The sequence below is a fragment of the Macrobrachium nipponense genome, chromosome 27, assembly GCF_015104395.2.
Source record: "Macrobrachium nipponense isolate FS-2020 chromosome 27, ASM1510439v2, whole genome shotgun sequence".
In the NCBI taxonomy this organism is placed as follows: Eukaryota; Metazoa; Arthropoda; class Malacostraca; order Decapoda; family Palaemonidae; genus Macrobrachium; species Macrobrachium nipponense.
The window spans coordinates 39,002,557-39,027,006 of record NC_087216.1 but is presented as its reverse complement, the minus strand read 5'-3'; the positions used below and the strand labels follow the sequence as shown (position 1 = coordinate 39,027,006).

The 24,450-nt window shown below is 36.1% G+C and overlaps 1 protein-coding gene across 1 annotated transcript; it reads right to left on the bottom strand.

The window, feature by feature from the left end:
- Positions 1–713: 713 nt before the first annotated feature.
- Positions 714–24,050, bottom strand: LOC135200677 (serine protease inhibitor 88Ea-like). Its single transcript, XM_064229285.1, has 6 exons — positions 23,940–24,050; positions 14,403–14,759; positions 12,928–13,054; positions 11,105–11,315; positions 9,819–10,057; positions 714–2,106 (listed from the first exon to the last, which is right to left on the bottom strand). The coding sequence occupies exons 2-6, from the start codon at positions 14,753–14,755 to the stop codon at positions 1,801–1,803; spliced, it is 1,236 nt and encodes a 411-aa protein (XP_064085355.1). The 5' UTR covers positions 14,756–14,759; positions 23,940–24,050; the 3' UTR covers positions 714–1,800.
- Between the last annotated feature and the right edge of the window lie 400 nt (positions 24,051–24,450).

The following is a 24,450-nucleotide window of genomic DNA, read 5'->3' as shown; positions in this document are numbered from 1 at the left end:
AGAAGTAGGAGAGGTGGGAATAGAGGTGGAAACAATTGGAATTACTAAGATCAACGTATCACCAATTAAAGTATCAGCTGGGTATACTCTACTTGCACACCATTTGGCCCACACATGCTCTCCTCAGACTGAGACTTAGCAAATGGAGAATGAATGGACGTCATCCCAAAAGCAGGAGTAGGAATCAAAGCCACTGAAGATTGGGGAAAAGTAGACGAGACGCCGGTGTTGCCTTTCTTGACATCTTCCACTTCAACTCATACTTCTTCTTTGCAGATAGAATGATAAGAATAAGGGTCAACATCAAAAGAGGACATAAACCTTGCACACATACACACACGCATTATGTTGTGGACATATACACTAATCATTTTCATGACAAGGAAAACCATTAGTTATCAGCATTCTAAAACAGTTATAAGCATGATCAAAACAAACATGTCAAAGTCATCGGCCATTCAAACCAAGAAATACTTCAGTAAACTTCAACAGCAGCAGTGGCGAAGAGAAGTGCAAGATGTCTTGGTAATTACCAAGCTTCAGTAACCTGACTAGCAAATCACCAAAGGTAATCTATTTAAAAGTCAAAGGTTTGTATTTATGTACAAACAAAAATATATCCTGCGATGGCGTCCTTCATGAAGAGCTGTCAAAGTTCAGTTTAAAAACTTGAGGTAATAGATGGGCGAAAGAATATTCAGATTTTAGCTTAATAATTTATTCAAAAACAACAAAAAACATAACATTATATATGTACAACAACATGGTAACATTTATCCAGTGAATAATTATTTCTTTGTACAGTCATGATAATTATGGGAATGGTCTCAGATTTGAGAATACATAACCATTCTACATCTACAGATGTTTTTCAATATAATCTATAAATTATATATATTTTTAAATATCCATAGTTTATCAGTGGATAAATGTCTTTGAAAAAGTTCATGATATTTATAACTTCCAAAGTCATTCAGCCTTTCATTAGAAATGTCATTTAAATCTGTCTTCTTCGTTTTCAACTTTTTACCAGAATTCAGGTATTGCTGTGTGTTCTAGAGAACTCCTTGAAGAGAATATTTCTAGAGCGGCTGCAGGCATGATCTCCTTGAGATTTTCTTCCAAGGCATCAGGAGATATTTGAAATTCTGGCACTCATTGCTATAACTACTACTGTGGCTTCAGCAAGCATTAGTGCTCACAGAGTGCTCGTTACCAAACTGTCAAATACACCTTCCCTCGCATGTCCACTTCTCATCAGCATCACCACGTCATTCTCTCTAAGCCTTTGTCTCCCCTAAGACTTTTGTTCTGAGCACTTTATGCCCTTTAAGTTTTTTTTTCTGATATAGGTTACACTCCACAGGCACTCGCTAATGAAGATTTTATTTTGAACAAGAAGGGATTATATTTTACCTCACATTTAGTACCTCTTTTTATCTTAACTTTTTCTACCAGAATATTAGTGGTTGGTATTCCTTAATGTATCCAAGTGGACATTATTCACCCGAATAATTGTAAAATGACGGACAGGAATAACCAATAAACTTCTCTGATAGTTCAAGATTTCAGTTCTTCAATTTTGGCGACTAAGACTCCTGGTGATGGAGTAGAGGTAAACAGGAAGGACCCGTGAGGGGTTCACATCTCTGAACAGTTCTCACAGATGACAAAGTGACTAACTGACTTTTGCCAAGGGTTTTGTTGAAAGGGATGCCCCATGAAATTGTGGCAAATAAAGAGGAAAAGCCAATCGCGTTTTACCACCCTCCCAGTGACTACTTACTTCACCTTCCTTTTCTATTTGGATATCAGCTGTTGCGTAGCATTTCGGTAGGTACCCATGAAGAGAATATTGTTTGAATGGTTGTCATAGATGAGGAAGAGGAAGGGCCTGTTGCACTCGAAATCAACAGGAGGAGGAGGACGCTGTGTCTTGGAAGTTAAGACAAAGACGGTGGTTGCTGAGGCCACAGTTCCGTCCTCGTCCACCTCTATGCTGGCTTCGTGGATGCTGTCGCTGATTGTTAGTCCACCCAGAGGCGCTAGAACTGTTAGGTCAGCCATCTTGGTGAACAAGTCCCTCATGCCCATACGAGCGAGTGACTGCAATGGAAAGAGGTGGGGATGATGACTTTTGTTGCAAGAAAACCAGATTAAAAAACACTAGTTACTTACCTCTAAATTTCAATCATGAAATTTTGCATTATGCATAATTAAATATATAGGCTCACAGAGTTTCTGTTATTAATAGGCTGGTGCACGAAAACACACTTAAGACCATAATTCCACTGTAGAAAAGTAATAAATTGATCACTTTATTATATTTAATGATTCCATATTAAATTGCTGAACCTTGAATAGAGTTAAATCAAGAAATCAAACTGGTTCTTAAAATATGTGTTTATGCATATTGGACTGCAAGCATTTACACCAAAGTATATATATATATATATATATATATATATATATATATATATATGTATGTATGTATGTATGTATGTATGTATGTATATATATATATATATATATATTATATATATTTATATATATATATATATGTATATATATTTATATATATATATATAAATATGATGTATATATATATATATATATATATATATATATACACTTTTCAGCTGTAAATGTACACCCAGATATCCTTTTATTTACTTAAAACTTACGCATAGCATAACTATCTAAAGCCCGAGACGCAGTGTTACCATACGAAACACCACAGGCGGGTGGACAGATGGAAAAAAACAGAGTATAGGTGTTGTCTTTTTCAGTCATTTCCAGTCATTATACTCTGTCTATAACATAATGGTTCCTTCTTCCCTGCAGTTTGAACGCTGAATATGTATAGTCAATAGGTATGTGGGTGTATGAAAATTCAGTTCAACTATTATACCTTCCATTCCATTCTAGCACTTGAAAGTTGGACTGCCCAGTGCTTTCAGAAAAGTCATGCTAACATTTTCTGCCCTAACTTTGCCCCTCCTTTTGCCCTTTCCTTGTCAGGCTAGTTCTGCGTTCTAACCTGGTTTCCCTTTCCCTTACAGTAGTCTAGATACCCCTTTCTATCTAAATATTCCTTTCAATTTCTTTTTTCTTCTTCTTTTTTCCTGCTTTCTTTCTTTCTTTTATCTTTCTTTAATTTCACTCGTTCCTACAGGTCCTCATTTTTTGTTTGTTCCAGCCGACTTTTATTTAAAAGATTTCACACTTCGCACATTGATAATTTTCCTTAGCAGATATTTGTTTTGAATGCATGTATTTACTGTCTGGAATTCCTCAGCGTCTTTCCTCAAAACTTGCCACCAAAAATTCAATACTGGTGACATAATGGAGCCAGTGCCTTGAGCCATACTTCGAGATGTCCTCATAGGAGCTCTTCGACTGTTTGCCCCCTCCCCCTACTCTATGTTTATTTTGTGGATAATCAGAACTTCATTCCCTTCACCAATAAAATTAAGAACTCAACGACGTTCCGCTACCTTCGTTTCTGTGACCACTCTTTAAGAAACAGAACACGTTCCTGAAGGCTGGTATTCTTGAATATCTTTAATTTTGTAAAACTGAAAAAGAACACAGCTATGTCACTGACGAATTCCTCTTTCACTTACAAATATATATATATATATATATAGATATATATAAATATATATAAATATATATAGTATATATATATATATATAATATTATATTATATCTATATATATATACTATATATATTTTATGTATATAATAATATATATATATAGTATATATGTGTGTGTGTGTGTGTGTGTGTGTGTGTGTGTGTGAAAGAGGAATTCGTCAGTGACATAGCTGTGTTCTTTTTCAGTTTTACAAAATTAAAGATATTCAAGAATAACAGCCTTCAGAAACGTGTCTTTTCTTAAAGAGGTCACAGAACAAGGTAGCAAGTCGTGAGTTCTTAATTTCATTGGTGAAAGGAATAAAGTTCTGATTATCCACAAAATAAACATAGAGTAGGGGGAGGGGGCAAACAGTCGAAGAGCTCCTAAGAGGACAACTCGAAGTATGGCTCAAAGCACTGGCTCCATTGTGTCACCAGTATTGAATTTTTGGTGGCAAGTTTTGAGGCAAGACGCTGAGGAATTCCAAACAGTAAATACATGCATTCAAACAAATATCTGCTAAGGAAAGTTATCAATGTGCGAATGTGAAATCTTTTAAATAAAAGTCGGCTGTAACAAACAAAAAATGAGGACTTGTAGGAACATGCGAAATTAAAGAAAGAAAGAAGGAAAAAAGAAGAAGAAGAAAATATATATATATATATATATATATATATATATATATATATATATATATATATATCTAATAAAAGGAGCCCATAAAAACACCAAATGTAGAGAGAAAAGTACTATATTTCAGAGACTGCTGTCTCTCTCTTCAGGTATATGAATGAGAAAAGTTTACAGAAAAGGTGGTATTTATACCAAGAGATTCGTCCACAAGTAAGCCAATTTAGGTCACCCCCGCTGATAATTCTTCCTTTAATCTTCTTAAGCGTTGGTTGAATGAACACTGCGTCGACGATATCTGATATCCAATTCCCTTTTGAGATGTTCATAACCTGCTTCTCTTTTATTAAGGCCGATTCCATCATTTGACTCTTGTACCGGCAGTTGCTGCTATAAATTACACGTGACATATTCCAGTTTATTCTATGGTTATGTTCATTTATATGGTTGAAAATAGCCGAGTTCTGTTGTCCATACCTAACTGACCGTTTGTGTTGTATTAATCTCTGGGGAAGTGATTTACCTGTAAATCCGATGTAAGATTGGTCACAGTCCTGGCATGGGATCTCATATACCCCAGAGTCTTTGGGAGATGTCTTTTGTTGGACGTTAATCAGGGATTTGGCTAAGGTATTTGGGTAGGTAAATGCAAAAGGGTTGGATTTCCCAAGGGTGTGAGTTACTCTCTTAATCGTCTCCAGGTGGGGAATTTTTATTTTATTGTTGGGTGTGTCTCTGGTCTTGTCTTTAGGGGTCGGTAGAAAATTACGTTTGCTTTTTGAATTGCTTTCTCAATTATATGGTCAGGATACTTTAAAGATGAAAGTTGCTTGCGAATTAGTTCAAATTCTTTTTCCAGGAAATCTGGGGAACAAATTCGTAAGGCTCTTAAGAATAGGTTGCTAGCTACACCTATCTTGATAGTATTGTCATGATAGCTAAAGTAGTGAATATATGAAAGTGAGAACGTTGGTTTTCTGTATATGGTAAATTTGTATTCTGTCGTGTCTCTGATTATTAAAACATCAAGAAAAGGAATTTTGTTGTCTGTTTCCCATTCAACTTTAAATTTGATGCTGGGCACTAATGCGTTTAATTTTGAGAGGAATTCATTAAAATTACCCCACTTATTATCCCAAAATGTTAGTATGTCATCCACGTATCTCATCCACAGCATGTTTTTGGGTTTTATTGCATTTATTACTGTAGTTTCAAAGTATTCCATGTACAGATTGGCTAAAATAGGACTTAAAGGACTACCCCCCATACTACACCCGAATTTTTGCTTGTAGAATGATTCCCGAATGAAAATACGTTATTAGATGCACATAATTCAACTAACTTTATTATTTTGTCAAGTGCCAAAGGGAAATGATCTGAATAGGGGGATAATTTTTCCCTTAAAAACTGAAGAACGTCCTGTACTGGTACTTTTGTGAATAGGGAGTCTACGTCAAGGCTTAAAAGTTTTATGTTGTGAAGTGGTATATGTGCTTCTCTGAATTTTTTGTGACAAAAGTCTTCCGAATGTTTGATGTGACTGGGAGAAAAGGTGCCTAAAAAAGGAGAAAGGAGGCCAGCTAACCATTTAGAAATTTTGTAATTGAAAGCTCCGGCGCATGAAACGATGGGTCTGAATGGAAGATTGTCTTTGTGAGTTTTGGGAAGACCATAAAAGTAGGGTAATTTAGGATTAATTACTTTAAATTTCTCTAATAGTTCAATACTCTTTTTGTCTTGGCCAATTAATCTTACTTTCCGAAAAAATTCTGTGGGAACGTTCTGGAGGGGATTTTTCGTCAGTTTTTCGTAAGTATTTGTGTCGCTAAGGAGCTGGTTGATTTTGTCGAGGTAGAAGTCTTTGTCCATTATTACAATTTTGCCGTCTTAGTCGGATCTACTTATTATAACATCTAACTTTTTTAGCGAGTGTATGGCTATCATGAATCTGCGGGGAACAGGATATTTCTTATGAAGGTCAGTTAAAGCATTTAGTAACACTCCTTTTAAACATATCTCTTCACGGCTGTAGTTTTTGTCAGATATGAATTTATCAAAAGCCACTATGAAGTCTAGGTTGTTTTTGCGGTCTGGCATAAGGGCAAAGGATAAGCCTAAATTTAAAACTAAATGTTGATCTACAGTAAGGGGGGTGTTGGATAAGTTTAAAACTTTGTCTTGTTGTTCAAGATTATTCCATGCGCTATTATCTATTAGGTTATTTAACTTGCGTAAAAGTCTGTTGGAATGAGTCACGCTATTATAGAAGAAAGAATCACCAATACGAGAAACGACATCTTCGTGCTACGCAGAGTGATATATGGAACTCAATCTAATCTTCGCCTCCTCACTGCGGACCACATATACAGGTATCTGATTTCATTCTGTTCCGACATTGCTGCCTATAATAGCGTGACTCATTCCAACAGACTTTTACGCAAGTTAAATAACCTTGTCTTGTTGTTCAAGATTATTCCATGCGCTATTATCTATTAGGTTATTTAACTTGCGTAAAAGTCCTGTTGGAATGAGTCACGCTATTATAGGCAGCAATGTCGGAACAGATGAAATCAGATATACCTGTATATGTGGTCCGCAGTGAGGAGGCGAAGATTAGATTGAGTTCATATATCACTCTGCGTAGCACGAAGATGTCGTTTCTCGTATTGGTGATTCTTTCTTCTATAATAGCGTGACTCATTCCAACAGCTTTTACGCAAGTTAAATAACCTAATAGATAATAGCGCATGGAATAATCTTGACCAAACAAGACAAAGATGTCGTTTTCTCGTATTGGTGATTCTTTCTTCTATACTAGCGTGACTCATTCCAACCAGACTTTACGCAAGTTAAATAACCTAATAGATAATAGCGCCATGGAATAATCTTGAACAACAAGACAAAGTTTTAAACTTATCCAACACCCCCCTTACTGTAGATCAACATTTAGTTTTAAATTTAGGCTTATCCTTTGCCCTTATGCCAGACCGCAAAAACAACCTAGACTTCATAGTGGCTTTTGATAAATTCATATCTGACAAAAACTACAGCCGTGAAGAGATATGTTTAAAAGGAGTGTTACTAAATGCTTTAACTGGCCTTCATAAAATATCCTGTTCCCCGCAGATTCATGATAGCCATCCACTCGCTAAAAAAGTTAGATGTTATAATAAGTAGATCCGACTAAGACGGCAAAATTGTAATAATGGACAAAGACTTCTACCTCGACAAAATCAACCAGCTCCTTAGCGACACAAATACTTACGAAAAACTGACGAAAAATCCCCTCCAGAACGTTCCCACAGAATTTTTTCGGAAAGTAAGATTAATTGGCCAAGACAAAAGAGTATTGAACTATTAGAGAAATTTAAAGTAATTAATCCTAAATTACCCTACTTTTATGGTCTTCCCAAAACTCACAAAGACAATCTTCCATTCAGACCCATCGTTTCATGCGCCGGAGCTTTCAATTACAAAATTTCTAAATGGTTAGCTGGCCTCCTTTCTCCATTTTTAGGCACTTTTTCTCCCAGTCACATCAAACATTCGGAAGACTTTTGTCACAAATTCAGAGAAGCACATATACCACTTCACAACATAAAACTTTTATGCCTTGACGTAGACTCCCTATTCACAAAAGTACCAGTACAGGACGTTCTTCAGTTTTTAAGGGAAAAATTATCCCCCTATTCAGATCATTTCCCTTTGGCACTTGACAAAATAATAAAGTTAGTTGAATTATGTGCATCTAATAACGTATTTTCATTCGGGGAATCATTCTACAAGCAAAAATTCGGGTGTAGTATGGGTAGTCCTTTAAGTCCTATTTTAGCCAATCTGTACATGGAATACTTTGAAACTACAGTAATAAATGCAATAAAACCCAAAACATGCTGTGGATGAGATACGTGGATGACATACTAACATTTTGGGATAATAAGTGGGGTAATTTTAATGAATTCCTCTCAAAATTAAACGCATTAGTGCCCAGCATCAAATTTAAAGTTGAATGGGAAACAGACAACAAAATTCCTTTTCTTGATGTTTTAATAATCAGAGACACGACAGAATACAAATTTACCATATACAGAAAACCAACGTTCTCACTTTCATATATTCACTACTTTAGCTATCATGACAATACTATCAAGATAGGTGTAGCTAGCAACCTATTCTTAAGAGCCTTACGAATTTGTTCCCCAGATTTCCTGGAAAAAGAATTTGAACTAATTCGCAAGCAACTTTCATCTTTAAAGTATCCTGACCATATAATTGAGAAAGCAATTCAAAAAGCAAACGTAATTTTCTACCGACCCCCTAAAGACAAGACCAGAGACACACCCAACAATAAAATAAAAATTCCCCACCTGGAGACGATTAAGAGAGTAACTCAGACCCTTGGGAAATCCAACCCTTTTGCATTTACCTACCCAAATACCTTAGCCAAATCCCTGATTAACGTCCAACAAAAGACATCTCCCAAAGACTCTGGGGTATATGAGATCCCATGCCAGGACTGTGACCAATCTTACATCGGATTTACAGGTAAATCACTTCCCCAGAGATTAATACAACACAAACGGTCAGTTAGGTATGGACAACAGAACTCGGCTATTTTCAACCATATAAATGAACATAACCATAGAATAAACTGGAATATGTCACGTGTAATTTATAGCAGCAACTGCCGGTACAAGAGTCAAATGATGGAATCGGCCTTAATAAAAGAGAAGCAGGTAATGAACATCTCAAAAGGGAATTGGATATCAGATATCGTCGACGCAGTGTTCATTCAACCAACGCTTAAGAAGATTAAAGGAAGATTATCAGCGGGGGTGACCTAAATTAAGGCTTACTTGTGGACGAATCTCTTGGTATAAATACCACCTTTTCTGTAAACTTTTCTCATTCATATACCTGAAGAGAGAGACAGCAGTCTCTGAAATATAGTACTTTTCTCTCTACATTTTGGTGTTTTTATGGGCTCCTTTTATTAGATGGAATTCTGTTGTTACAGAACATTTTTAACCATCACAGTATATATATATATATATATATATATATATATATATATAGATATATATATGATATATATAATTATTTTTATCAGATCACCGTGATTCATTTACATGCATTAAGCTACAAATATCCTTTAATATCCAGTTCGCTCTACCTCGGAATTAAGATATCTTTATATATGTTAACTGAAGGGGGATTTTTTAGTTAATAATAATTTCGTCCTCTCGTGGATTCGAACCAGCTCCTAGCGGGCAGAGGAGAAATCAGGACTTCAGTGAGTTATCGACTAGGCCAACAAGTGAAAATGTATTAATTTCGAAGTAAAACGAATTGGATATTAAAGGACATTTGTAGCTTGATGCATATATATGTATATATATAATATATATATATATATATATATATATTATATATATATATATATATAATTATATATATATATATATATAAGTGCGTGTGTGTGTATGTGTGTGTGTGTGTGCACGCATGTGTTTACCATATCAATAGCAGATCAGATCAACTCACCTCTTTCAAACCACTCCCCAGCGCGTTTCTGAGTCTGAACCTGGGCAAAGTGACATTAACTTGGCGATGCCAGATGTTGGAGATCGACGTCCGAAGTCTCTCGGGTGTGAGGCGGAGCATTAGGGCGGCCAGACCCATGTCCTGTCTCGTATCCAAAGCCGGGAGGAAGAGGTACATGGAGGTGTGCCCGTCAGAATAAGGCAGTTCCAGCACCTCCGCTTGAAGATCTAAGGATTTTCCTGGAAGGAGCATTTGGTTTATTAGGTATAGATCAAATTAGAGGTTTGTTTTTGTGGTAGTAGGATGGGTTTTCAAGAACTGACTTGAAGGAGTGTTTAATAATTAGGTTTAATTCAATTTACTGGATGTTTCTGGTGTGCTATATGGTGTTGCGTTGGAAAAATTATTTAGGCTATCAGTGGGAGGCAAGGCGTGGATAGATTTGTGTGGCAAGAAAGCTAACGTCTGAACTAAGAGGTCTACTACAGCCAGCTTTTCATGGATTTCGTGTTGCACGCAAGGCAAAAGCAGAACAGAATGTCCTGGAAGCAGCATTTGCACTGACAAGCATGAAGCATGATATAAATTGGTGTGTAGGGTACATGGATTTGGACTCCAGAATTCCTGAAAATGATCCTGGGGATTATAAGGTTATATAAAGCCAGATAGTCATGGATTTTTGTGGTGTATAGAAGACATTTCATAAACTCTCGGGTAAGAATTTCATTGACTCTATAACTAGATATAAAAAGCATTCCAGATTGTCTTGGATGAAGCAATTACATATGGGGGAAAAAAATAATTTTTTTTATTTTTGTGGTGCATGGTTAGCATTCCCAAATTGTATTTCCAGAACCCATTTTCCTTGTCCAGCAGAAATGTTGCTATAAAAACGTCAGAAATTAAGTCTGGCGTGGCTTATTTAATTATCTACTATAATTTGCAGTTTCCTCTACAAAAAAAAAAAAAAAAAATATTTTCTGAAATGCCGCTTCCAACCATTTTTTGTATTTAACTCATTTTCGATCAAAAATAGAAATTCTAATATTTGAGATGGTATTTCCTACCACCGTCTGTACGAGTTCAGCTTTTCTATAGGAAAAAAATTAAAAATCTTAAAAACTGATAATATTTCCTACACAAATAAAAAACTTAAGAAAACTGTCATCTTTGATACTGCATCTGTACCATCAGACATCTTAACCGCCGATACCCGGGTTCAAGTCACCTTCGTTGCTTTCCCAAAGGTCTTACCGTATCGGAGGTTCTCTCGTAACGTCATCATGGGAATGATGTGGAATATTCTGGGGTGCCGTAGAACCTGCGCATCTGAGTGTTCTTGGGCGAGAACTGCATGTGCCACTTGCCCTTGAAAATGGCTGCGTTTGCAAGCACTGACACGGCCCTGTGCAAGGTGCTCGGCTGCACCACGTTGGAGATGACGCCGTAGGTTCGCTCGTATATGAATTTGTTGATCTGCCACGAAGCCTCGAAAACCTGGAAGGGAAGTGTATGAAGTGAAAGCGGGAAAACTCAAACGTAATCAAGAAAGACATTTTTTAGCGAAGGAGAACGAGCAAAATGAGTATTTTAAAATCGATAAGTTTCATCAAAAGAAAAACCGAAAAAAGAAAATGATTTCGAAACAGAAATTTAAAATAAAGGGAACGAGAACGAAATTTAAAAATCAAGGAAAATGTAAAGTGTGGAATGAATAATAGAGAAAAAAATATTAAGTAGGAAAAATTAAAAAGAAAAATTACTTGAAGAGCTCAGGATCAAAATTTTGGACAAGCGAACGAAATACGAAACTTTAATGTGAATCTGAAATGTGATCAAGAATGTTTTTTTTTTCAACAAGGAACTCAAAATTCCGGGAAAAACTGACACGGTTGATTCAGGAAATTATAAACGAATAATAGGAGTTATATTAGATAAAAACAAATCGGGAAAGGTTTCAACCTTTTTATATTTCTTAGAAATGATGTCGAATGTGTTGAGAAAATAGCATTGTGAAGAGAGGGAAATGCAATTATTCGTGTTTTTTTGGCTCCGTTCGACTATTTTTTCGGGAAGCTCCACATTTTCAGCGAGACTATCAAAAGGATTTTTATCTGATTCACTGATTTAACGATAATTAAACCGTCAAGCCGAACTCTGGGGCACTTTTCGACAAAAGCACTTAAAACAGTGAAGGAAAGTTCGAATGGCTGGACAGCAAGTTCAAGAGATCCAAACAGGAGAGGAGATGTTGGACAAGAGCATAAAGAGGGAACTGGAAGAAAACCCACAATTGCACTATGATATACTTGTTAGAGAGGTGGACAGCAAAATTTTAAAAAGGAAAAGGAGATACTCAAGCACTTCTTGGTTCTTAATATCTTAAACATTAACATTTAGATTTTACGTCAACGCAAATGTGTGTCTTGGTCTAAAAAAATAAAATGAAATCCGTGAAAATTCAGAAAATGTAGAAATGATTCAAGTCCAGTAATTATCGCCTCGTAATTTTTTGTATTAAATTTCTCATCGAGGAGCTTTCTTCAATTTTATTCTCTGTTGTTTTTAACTAATATACATCAGGCACAGATGGTAGTTTATGACTGTAAAAGCAGTGCTAAAATAGCCAATGCCAGACCCACCCAGATAAGTAATAAGCAAAACAGCATTTCAGTCGCCGAAAATTCCCATCGTTAAGACTATGTGTGTATGTGTGTGTGTGTGTGTGTGTTATCAGGATAATCTCAGGAACGGATGAACATAACGAGTAATTCTAGGTTTTGAAGGCTCTGGGGAAGATGGTGCCCCTAAGAAAAAATGTTGCCCATCGATGGAAATGACTGTTAGGTACCTTCCTGAGTCTTTTTATGGGAGAGAGGCTTTTAAAAAAGTCTCCGGAAAGAAGGAATAATTGAAGGAAATAAGAAATAATCGAAAATAAATGATCTGTTAAGCGCTCAAAACCAAGACCCAAAAAAAAAAAAAATTGGTTGTTTATAACCTTTCAGAAATTTGGAAACATCTACTTAAAAAGTTAAGTGTAGCTGTTTGTAAAAGGCTTCAGTAAACTGCCAGTGAAGAAAAATCTCTGCTTAGTCCTCCTCCTCACCTGTGAGAAGTCAACGTAGGCGAGTTCGTTCCGAAGCATGTTGGCCACGCAGGGGTTGAGGAAGATCTGGGCGTCGACGAAAGCCTTGTTGGCGAAGGCGTAGATCTGGACGTCTCGGTCCCTGTACCTGCAGAGAAAATGCTTCTGTGAACTCAACGACAATCGAATGATCTACTATGTTTTGCTTGGCGAAATCAATTATTTTCCTTTGGTATAGTGGTTCGTGTCTGGGTTTGCCACTTAGATAGCGCGGTTTCGCGTCTTCCTCGGGGCGATGAAAATGCACTGGCTCTGTATCATGATCAGTTACTGCTGCTTTATGGGGTCTGCGGTGGGAGGTTGAAACCAGCATTCTTTGGAAGCTTGAATTTCAAGTCAGTGGCCCCTTTGGTGTGCTTCTGAATAGGTTTCATCTGCTAAAATAATAATCATGATAATAATAATAATATAGATAATTGAACAATCTTTTACAGAACAGTCATATCTAATGTAAAGAGGGTGCAAATGAAACCAAGAGGGCATACCCACGCCAGACCCATACAGAGAAGTAATAAGCTAAGCAGCATTTCAGTGGCCGAAAACTCCCATCGTTAAAACTGCATATATGTCACAGGAACGGATGAACATAATTTGATGAAACTTTGTAGATGTGTTCATTTAGTGATTCTCAAAACAACAAACGTTTTGGAGGAAAAGGTTCACATTAGAGATGATTTCTATGGCTTCTCATCAACTTTGAATCGATTTCTCCCAAATGCTAATCAAGAAGATCACCTAATGAATATATTTGCTAGGATTCATCAGATGTTTTTTCATAGGTTCTAAAGATTTCTTGCAAACAGATGAAAACAAAATACACATGCACATGCATACATACTCAGCCTCAACACATACATCAACGTTAGTTTAAACCTAAACTAACGTTTTTTTTTTTTTTTTTCATTTTTACTTAGAGTGCACTGTAGTCATGTTATTAATGTATCCTCATCTTTTCCTACTTAATTTCTTAACTTTTTTCTTCATTGTGGTGTGTATTCCAAACTTGGTCACAGTTTCTATAGCTGTATATCTCTCGTTACTTACATTTATAACCAACTCTACGTTGTATTTTGCCATTCAATTCAACAAAGCTTAAGTGTGCATCCTGTTCTCTCCTTTTTTGACCACTACCTTACTCAAAGAACTGGGAAGTTTAAACCCTACCCAATACTTTTATTAAGTCCATTTCACCAAGAGAGTTGGAAGGCATTTAGCTTATTCCCTATTGTTTCCCCTTCTTTGCTCAGAGGCCCTGGAGGTGCTGCTCAAAAACCTGGCAAATGATCGCCCTATTCTCTAATTTCTTACTTACACCTTACTAAGACAGCTTACTGGAAAGTATGATTGTATTCCCACATCTTAGTCAAAGTGTCCAACCTATTCACTTCTTTCCTTACTTCTAATTGACTCAGATTGATGGGCGGATATTCACTCACATGTACTGTAAGATCCTCCATGTCTTCAGAGTGGCTATCTTGTCTGTGACTCCGAGAACTTCCTCCATCTGAGCCCTCGTGTTCCCGGCTGACCCAAGATAAGCAACAAGAAGAGACGACCAGATGCTGTAGGGCGAGATGAAGACGTTGGTATGGTAGTCTGAGTGCATGTAGATATCCGTGAAGAGGTTTATGTCGAAGTTCATCATGCCTGATATGTCGTGGTATTTGGGTATTGTGGTCATGTCATCCAGCTCTGACAGGCATTGGGCATCAGCGGTCGTCAGACATACTGCTGTGATGACAGAGATGATGACTGCTAAGGTCGATGGTAGTGATGCTTTTAGCCTCATGACTCTGGAAAATTAAGAGGTTCTGTTAGACGACGTATTAAGTTTTCTTGAAAGGATATCTGAGACTTGTAATATATAAAAGTAACATTGACCAAATTTATGACAGCAGTGCCAGTGAATCAATTTAAAGTACTCTTCTTTACGTAACCAGAAATATTTTACGGAATATCGTCAGTTTTGCTGTACAAGGGATGGTTGAGCTGTTTGGAAGAATTGGAATTATAACATACTTTGTATTTTAAGCATCACATTGCTTAGTAATTTTTCAAAATCTTGGAATCGTTAAATTCCCTCTGCAATGAGCAAGACCCGATTACTAGTGATCATTGATATGTCAGAGATACTGATTGTGAGTTTGGCATCGTCAGTGTGAGTTTCATTTCTATCCGCCAAAGATTTTTTTAGCTTGCTTTGATTGGTAAGCATTTGTTAGGTTTATTTAAAAAGGTACTTATTTTTTTTTACGGAAAATGGACCAAAGGTGGGCCTAATGACTGACAAATTAAGAAACTGTATGCAGGGAAAACTTGTTGCTCCTACGAACATTTATTCCTATTTCTCATTCAAGTCCTCTTTCCAGTCCACGAGTGATAAATTGAACTATTCCTGTTGCCTCAATTTCCGCTGAAAGAAATCAAATGACTGAGCTGAGTCAGCTTTCAGAACATTGTGGTGCTAAGTTCTCTTGTTCGCTCAGATGTCTATCTTATCTCTCGTGTCTTTTGTTGACAGTTTATTTCAAGACTACACCACTGAAGATTAGCCTTTCCTTGAGCACTACCTCATTCATAGTCCTTAAATCTTCTCTTATTCGGCCACGTAACCCCCGCCAATCCATCTTCTATTACTTATTTTGCCATAACACCGATAATTCTTTTCTTTACACTTATTTACTCCAATCTTTAACTCCCTAGATTAAGCCTCGTGTGATAATGAAATCAAGTGACTGTTATCATATCGTATTCCAGCTTGGCTGCTACCCACCACAGTTGACTTATGACCAAGTACATAATACGTTGCTTTCATACACTGCTTAGGTCACCTGAAGCACAAAGGGATTCAATGGAACACCTCTTTGTCGCTCTGCTCTGATTCACCGGAATGGAATCTGGCCATCTTTCTGCTGAGGCACAGAGTAACATGACCACTTGACCTTTCAGGTTTTGCGGGTATGTGTGTTTGTATGTGCTGCTGCCGGGTCTGTGAGGATGAGTGCACATGTGTACGCACGTGCGTGAGCGTATATGGCACCTTAAAGTGTAGAAACTTTCAGCGTTCATAGAATAGCATCGCATCCGTGACATGGGAGAATTGGTGTAGAATTGTGCAATAAAAAAAAATAAAAAAAATAAAGAAAAAAAAAAAAAAAAAAAAAAAAAAAAAAAAAGTCAACCGCTCTTCCGAACGGAAAACTGGTTTTCTCGATGAGAAAGTTGACCTTTTTAACGAAAGCTTTCTGGCTCATTCCAGAGAAATGACATGCCGTATATATAATGCACACACACACACACACTATATATATATATATATATATATATATATATATATATATATATATATATATATATATATACATTAGTTACAAAATCACAGTAGATGCACGGACGTTCATTAAATAAGCGAATACCTATCATTCCCTGTGGTATTTGCTTATATATATATATATATATATATATATTATATATATATTATATATATATATATATATAAATATATATATATACATATACATATATATATATATGTATATATATATATATATATACTATATATCATATATATATATATATATATATATATATATATATATACTGTATGTGTGGGGTCAGTTCACTATCGATTCCTAGTTTATTAATTGTCAAATAAACACCCGCCTGTTTGTAATGAATGCGCACAATAAAATTACAAGTGCAAAACTGGAGGGTGCTTCAGGAATTTGCAACCCCGATTTCTCCTGACTTTCAGTCGAGGAGGAAGTAGGTCGGAGAAAAATCGGGAGACGTCAGACCGGTTCCTCGGTTTCCTCTCAACGCTCAGACATCATATATTTTCATTCGAGTTGACCTTGAAACCAGTTTTGTCATGAAATGCAAACCTCGAAGTGTGTCTCTTTTGGTTGTGCATTAGATCAATCTCTTGATTTTCAATTCTCTTATATGCATTTGCTACTTTAACATGCTTCTATTTGTAATAGGGCAGTGATACTTAGTAATGTACACACACACATATATATATATTTATAAAGTATATATATGTATATATATATAGTATAAATAACATATATTTATATATATATATATATATATTATATATAGACTATATAATATACATATATATCGATATATATATATATACCATGGATATTATTTAATATCTATAAATAATATATATTATCATTCACACCACCACCACACATCACACACCCAAACACACACACAAACAACACAATATATATATATATATTTATATATATATTTAATTATATAATTATTAATATTGATTATATTATATTAATTTCTATATCTACATGAATGTGTGTATGGGTGGGTGGATGGCTGTGTGTACATTCATACTAGGTATCAATGCACTATTACAAATAAATGCATGTTAGAGTAGCAAATATATATATATATATATATATATATATATATATATATATGTGTGTGTGTGTGTGTGTGTGTGTGTGTGTAAGTTCACGCCTAAATCCTCACTATTTCTTCTCAAAATCAGTTTACTTGTCGGAAGTCAGCAATGATGTCCAAATGCCGTTCAAAAAACTATACAAGCCAATAACCTCCGTCAAGTTAATTTTCACGTAGTGATTTACAGTGTAAATTAATAAGGACAGCAGGTAAAACTATTCAAGAACTAAATGAAAGAAGATGGAGATTCTAAGTTAACTTAAGAAATCTGTGCAGCAGAACCAGTCTTACGCAATCAGTATAGTAAAAGAATCCCAGACAAACGCTTTTCATGGTCATGCCTTTACCACCATTATACTACAACAGCCTTATTTATGCCTTCGGTATGGGAGGAGGCAGGTGTTGACTAGAGAGAAAATCAAGAGCAGAAGCGAATAGGTGAAATAGACCCGACTATTTTTCGTGACCAACTTTTTGTTGCCTTTCTTCTTAAACTTCGAGGATATATATATATATATTATATATATATATATATATATATATATATATTATATATATATATATATATATATATATATATATATATCAGAAATCTTTTCCCAGTTGGGGAAATGCAGTAAGGAAATAAAATCAGAAGTTAGTGATTTACTTTGAAATGGAAGTCCTTCTTCATCAAAACTCAAAAGATTAACAGTTGGAGAAAAGCAATAAACTGATATTTACCCGAAATAATTTGAGTTTTTGCAATAGAAGTTATGGCAACTGTTCAAACGACTGCTAAGGTAGTTATACATTTTTGTACTTTGTTTGACTTTTAACAATAGATTTCTACAAAACTAACAAACTGTATGGAGTGTGCAATTGAAAATCTTGTTATTGTATTCATGAGGCCGGTATGTCATTGTTCTTCTATAAAATTTTGACCTGACATTTGGATATCACTGTGAGTACTGAGAGTTTCTAAAAATTTTTCCCGTGAGCAAACCAGTTGGTTCTCATAACCAACGATTGCTATTCGGCTACTTAAAGAAAAAACTTGACATCATTGTAAGTAGATATATCTCGATTTTCTCTTCGAAAGTGGTCATGCGGGAGTATTGACTGCATTTGGATATATTCTTCGATTGAGGAAGTCTTGAATTTGTTTTTTTTTTTCGTAAGTCTTCAGCATAGGCCGGTTTTAGAAACAAGGTTAGCAGGTGAACTTCACTGAATCTTATAACTTTCCAAAAGGTTCAGTGATCTAATGACCCAGGGAATTCGTCATTTATTGTTGGTGAGTATTTGTAACGTTTTTTGAACGATCAAGGTTTGATCATCCCTTGATTAAAATTAATTATTATTGTATAAATCATGAAAAACTTCAATTTTACCGGTTATATACGATGAGTTTAATGACTTGCGAAAATGGCTGTAAGTGTTCTCAGTCTTAGCGCATATGGCATTAGCGAATAGTGATTCTCTTTTACGGTGACCTTGGATGTTTTATCGCCAGTTTTCGTACAAATCAGTCGGCCGGACTGAAATCCTTTGGGAACAAAATGATGCCCTTCCCTTTTTATGATGGATTGATAATGATTGAAATATTCCTGACATCGTGGTAACTGTCATGGAAAATATTTCTGAACTGCAGCGACCCAAAAAATTCTTGAAACGAGAATTCAGGTAACTGCTAAAACTCGCTTCTGTGAAGGCGCGTCCACACGACGGGTATAACATGTCACAAAAACACGTCGGACTCTAATCACAAACGTCACAAACAGGTTGAATGCAAATCAACGACTGACTGGTAGTTTTAACCGGTATTTCAAACGATTATCAACCATTTGCTCATTCGTCCTCCACTTACGGTCGTTGACACGTTATCAATCTGTTTGTGGTATGTATGTGCATAGTTGCCGACGTGTGTTTATGACATGTTTCACTCTGGTATAGATGCACCTTTAAATTGAACCCTTTACATTGCCTCTTTTTCACCGAAAAATTACAGTGAAATTAAAGGAACCACCCGTTTCAAACTATTTTCATGTAACATTAGTCAGTTTTAATTGATGCTCGAACGGAAAAGAAGAAAGCGTTAACTTGCTGCTGGGAGACTGAACTGCACTTGTGCTCGAAGAAGAAAAAAGATTTTTGGCCTCATGAAACAGAAACACAGGTAGGACTGATCACGGTAATTCACTTCCGGGTAAGAGTGACACATGGCGTGCTTGCCGAACCCTTATTATTGACTTGAATATAAAATTTTGGCCAAATGCCAAGCGCTGGGACCTTTGAGGTCATTCAGCGCTGAAATGGAAATTGACAGTAAAAGGTCTGGAAGGTGTAACAGGAGGAAAACCTCAAAGCAGTTGCACTATGAATAAAATATTAAGAGATGCTGGAAAGCAAGATGAAGAAAGAGAATATGAAAGGAGGTGCAGTAAAAGGAACGAAAGGGATTGCAGCTAGGGGCCGAAGGCATGCTGCAAAGAACCTAAGTTATGCCTACAATGCGCCGCATGAGGTCCACTGACGGCACTACCCTCCTACTGGGTGTATTGTTTGACAGAGGTGCGTATCCTAACAGCCAATGAAAGGACGATCCAAAACAGTTGCTGTAAGAGCTGGAGAGAGGCAGATCTAGTGTGCAACAGAACAGTCAGTGTTTGGCACTGGAGTCCGTCTGTTTGCAATTCTGTTCATCTGTGTTCATCAATTATTCAGTAACTTATGCGCTTATGTTTTGATTTCAGCAATATATACCACAAAGCTTTCATTTAACGTGATTTAGCTTTCTAGGATGATTAGTTTTGGCTATTTTGGGGAGATGAATTTCAGGTGCTCAGTGAAAAAACGGGGATTTTGAAAAAAGTACTTATGCATATAATCATTAAGTGACTTTTTTTATGGCATTAACTGCGCCTAACACTTTGAAGAGTAGAGTGATTGTTGCTTCTATCTTAAGTATTTATTTCATTCATCAAAATCATTAATTTACACCTACTCCACTTTTCATTCATGAAGATGACGCATACACTCATACAAACAAACATACATACATACATTAATCACATATATAAAAGTGAATATTTTTATGTTTGTTTGTATATTTGTGTACTATAGAAATCCGAAGTGCTTGTCCAATCAATACAAAATTTGGCACGTGACCCCCATTTGACCCAACTTAGGTAAATATGGTAGGTTTCAAACCCATACCCCTGCCTCCTTCCCCCTGCCCCTTCCCCCTTCCCCCCCTCCCCTTCCCTTTGTAACTTATGTGGTAAATTAACTCTATGGGTTTATCATACCTCATTTCATGTACTCGAGACCATAGAAATATACTGGAAATGCTTTTCAGTCACCACAGTAATAAAGGGACAGTCACTAAAATGATACCTGGAAAAAAGGGACAGTCACCAAAATAATAACTGGATAAAAAGGACAGTCACCAAAATAATACCTGGATGAAAAGGAGTCACCAAAATAATACCCAAGTAAAAAGGACAGTCACCAAAGTAGTGTCTGTCAGTTCACCCACGGCTGTTCGAAGGGTGAATGTTTATGAATAAAGTAGAACTGTCAGTCGGATGGTCAACACAAACCCCCCTACCCTCTTCTTTCTCCCTCCCCTCACTTTCCTTTTCCTTTTTCCCTCTCCCTACACGTAGACTCTCATCCAGAGTTTTCCCGGGCAGCACTGTGTTGGTCAATATATATATATATATATATATATATATATATATATATATATATATATATATATATATATATATATATATATATATATTAATATATACATACATACATATATATATATATATATATATATATATATATATATATATATCTAATTTACAAATGGCCCTCTGCATATGAATCTACGGAAATATGTTTCTCATGAATGTTGATACGGGGTTCATTCTCAGCGAAGACGATTCTCGCAAGAAAATTCGTCATTTCACTCTTACTCGTCTGGCCCAGAGGTCCTGGAGATCCTTAGAGGCCGTCGACCCGAGGATGGAAAATCCCAAACTCTTTTCTCTCTCTTATTTTTCCTAAGTTTTCCTTCTCGGTTTTGGTTTTCGCCTTTTGCTTTACTGACTTTCTTTTGGTTTTGTATGGCGCTTCTCCTTACCCCAGTTTTTATTTATATAATCGACCTCGCCAGCTTTTATGTGTAATATATATGTATGTATATATGTATTTATTTATTTTTTTATTTAACATATATTATATTATATATATATATATTTAATTAATATTATATTTATATATATTATATTTTAATAATATTATATATATATATATTATTTTTTATATTATATGTGTATAAATAATTATATAATAATAACGTGGTATATACGTATGTATATATATATATATATATATATATATATATATATATATATAGTGTATATATATATATATATATATATATATATATATATATATGTTATATGTATATTATATCTGCATATTCATATATGTATATATACATATCTATGTTTATATATTTGAATATATACGTATATCATGGGCATTTCTCTTGGTCCAGTAGGGTTTTCCAGATGATTCATGACCTGTAATCGCCATCATAAGAGCTAATTGACTCACATCAACTGTGCATCTGATGTCTAGGCCAGTCCCTTACGACGCTCTTGACTGGCTATTGATAAGCCAATCACAGGGCTGGAAACTCTGTCTCTCTCGAAAGTTCACATAGGCAGGATGTATGTTTCACTTCTCCTTTAAGATACGTCTTTCAAAAGTATCCCTCAGGAGAGGTGGGGCATACATCCTGCCTATGTGAACTCTCGAGAGAGACTGGGAGTTTCCAGCCCTGTGATTGGCATACCAACAACCAATCAGAAGGGTCGTAAGGGACTGGCCTAGACATCAAATGCACGGTTGATGTGAATCTACTATAGTGAGTCTGACCCATGCCTGTAATTACAAAGCTATCCCATTTTCTTTCTCTCTCATGTTTCTACTCTCTCTCTCTCTCTCTCTCTCTCTCTCTCTCTCTCTCTCTCTCTCTCTCTCTCTCTCTCTCTCTCTAATAATCTATCTTGACTCATTTATCCTTGAGCGTCGCAACTTCCTTACCAAAAAAAATTTTTTTAATTGTATTTTGAAACATTTGATAAAAGGATTTTAGTCAAATATAGCTTATAGCAAATATGTCGTATTAACGATAAGTTGCTTCAGTAAATCTGAATAGTATTACATTTTTAGTGCTCTTTCCTTGGGAATAAATTTTATTCTTTTTTGCGACCCCCACACCCAACCATTTCCCTTCCCCTTCCCCTTCAGTGAAGAAATGCATTTCTCCTCCCTCTTTCATTTTCTTGCATTCATCGTGCTTGGGCTACATATGAACACTAGGATGACCGTTCTATCGACCTGTATTATTTCGTTGTAAGTATAGCTTGATTTCAGTGCAAAGAAAAATTTCCCCACCGCTCCCTTCAAGAAACAAAGCCAAACGAAGTGGTTATGTAACGGCTCCCAGCAGTTTAGTACTTCCACAAAACTAGCTTGCCTTCGCTCAAGGGCGTTTTGCAAAGAGGCTCTGTTCATTTGGGCCTCTTCCACTGATCTGGTGATTTCAGGCTTGTTACCCGCCGTCGTATTCACGTGAAGTTGCGGCAACGGTAGAAGGGTCTGGTTTGCGGACTGACGGCACCATTGTTCTTTCGATCAAATCTTAAGTTTATTATCTTTCGAAGTTCGAAGACGGAACAGTGGTATGCACAGTTTTGCAAAGGGAAGGAGGCTTCGATTTCAGCGCTGACAAAGTTTTAACCTTCTTATGTCTGTCGAGCTAGAAACGGATTTCAAGATGGCAATGCACGTTATATTTAGAGATTCAAAGCAATGCAACTTTATCACTGTGTAATTCAATGTATGCACAAGTTAAGCGCCGTATAAGTGTCTAAAAGTGAATAACTTACTATGTTATCACTGCTTGCCAATAGATATTTATCTTTTCTTGAGTCAACCTGTTTGTACATTAAAGTTTGTACTTAATGTACGTGTGACTTAATTACTATATATTTAACTATACCTAGAAGTGGATCAGGGTTATTAACAAGATATGAGACACTCATTATTACATGACTGAACTCAAGAGGCAATCAGTGTATATCTAACTTTTAATATATGTAATCACTGTTAGTCACTGCTTCACGCTACCTATAAATGGATCACGATACACTGACCTCTATCAAGAATAGCATGCTTGTTGGTACAATAAGTAAAAAAACACTTTGAGTAAAACCGCTTGACAGTTTGTAAACAAAACAAATCGTTTACTGCAGTACAGTGACCGATCCAAACGCAACAGTGACAGGTTAGATACGAAATATGACCAGCCAAAAACTTGGAAGTCGGAGATATATAGACGCAGTGTCAGGATGGCAAAACAAGGAAGAAAATGGGATTTAATGAAGGGCATGTTTAACAACAGATCGCTCTGTGCTAACACCACAAATTCTGGAAATCAGAAATGACAAAGTATCTGTGTATCAAAATAAAGAAGAAATCATTCTTGGACCCACCTTGTAAGTGAAACAAACAGCCTAGCCTTGATATTCAGTCCGCAGCGTCTATCGTGTATGCTCTGCTGTAACTGGAGTCTTCAGCGGTGCTGGAACGCCAATGGATCCACGCCCTCTGGTCCGGGTATATTTATATGCCTGTCTTATCCGCAAAGGATCTGGTTCAGTGGTACGGGTCAGTTGCCAGCAATCGAATATTTACGCGAACTCGGAAGCTCTTCAGTTTTTGCAAAAATTGATTTTTTTTAATTCTTTAATGTTAGAATCTTAATGCTTGTATAGAGGAAAGAGAAAATGTCTGTCACTACATTTTAAGAATGTCATATGTATAGAAGAAAGAACACGTTCAAATGATGATCATTTGACAGGAAAAGAATTACCGTTAGGACTTCCCTGAGAATTATCTTTATACTTAGCATTGTTGAATTTGTTTACTTTGCTTGCAGTTGTCATTGCTTCACAATAAATTGAGTTTATCATCGACGTTGACTGTGAATGAACCTGTCAGGAT

What these genes read in the sequence shown, in the direction of transcription:
- LOC135200677 (XM_064229285.1), bottom strand. Translation starts at nt 14,755, where the DNA reads ATGAGGCTAAAAGCATCACTACCATCGACCTTAGCAGTCATCATCTCT. An exon ending in CCTACGTTGACTTCTCACAG is followed by an intron (nt 11,316 to 12,927) that starts GTGAGGAGGAGG and finishes CTTCCCTTCCAG; the next exon opens with GTTTTCGAGGCTTCGTGGCA. An exon ending in AGAATATTCCACATCATTCC is followed by an intron (nt 10,058 to 11,104) that starts CATGATGACGTT and finishes TGCTCCTTCCAG; the next exon opens with GAAAATCCTTAGATCTTCAA.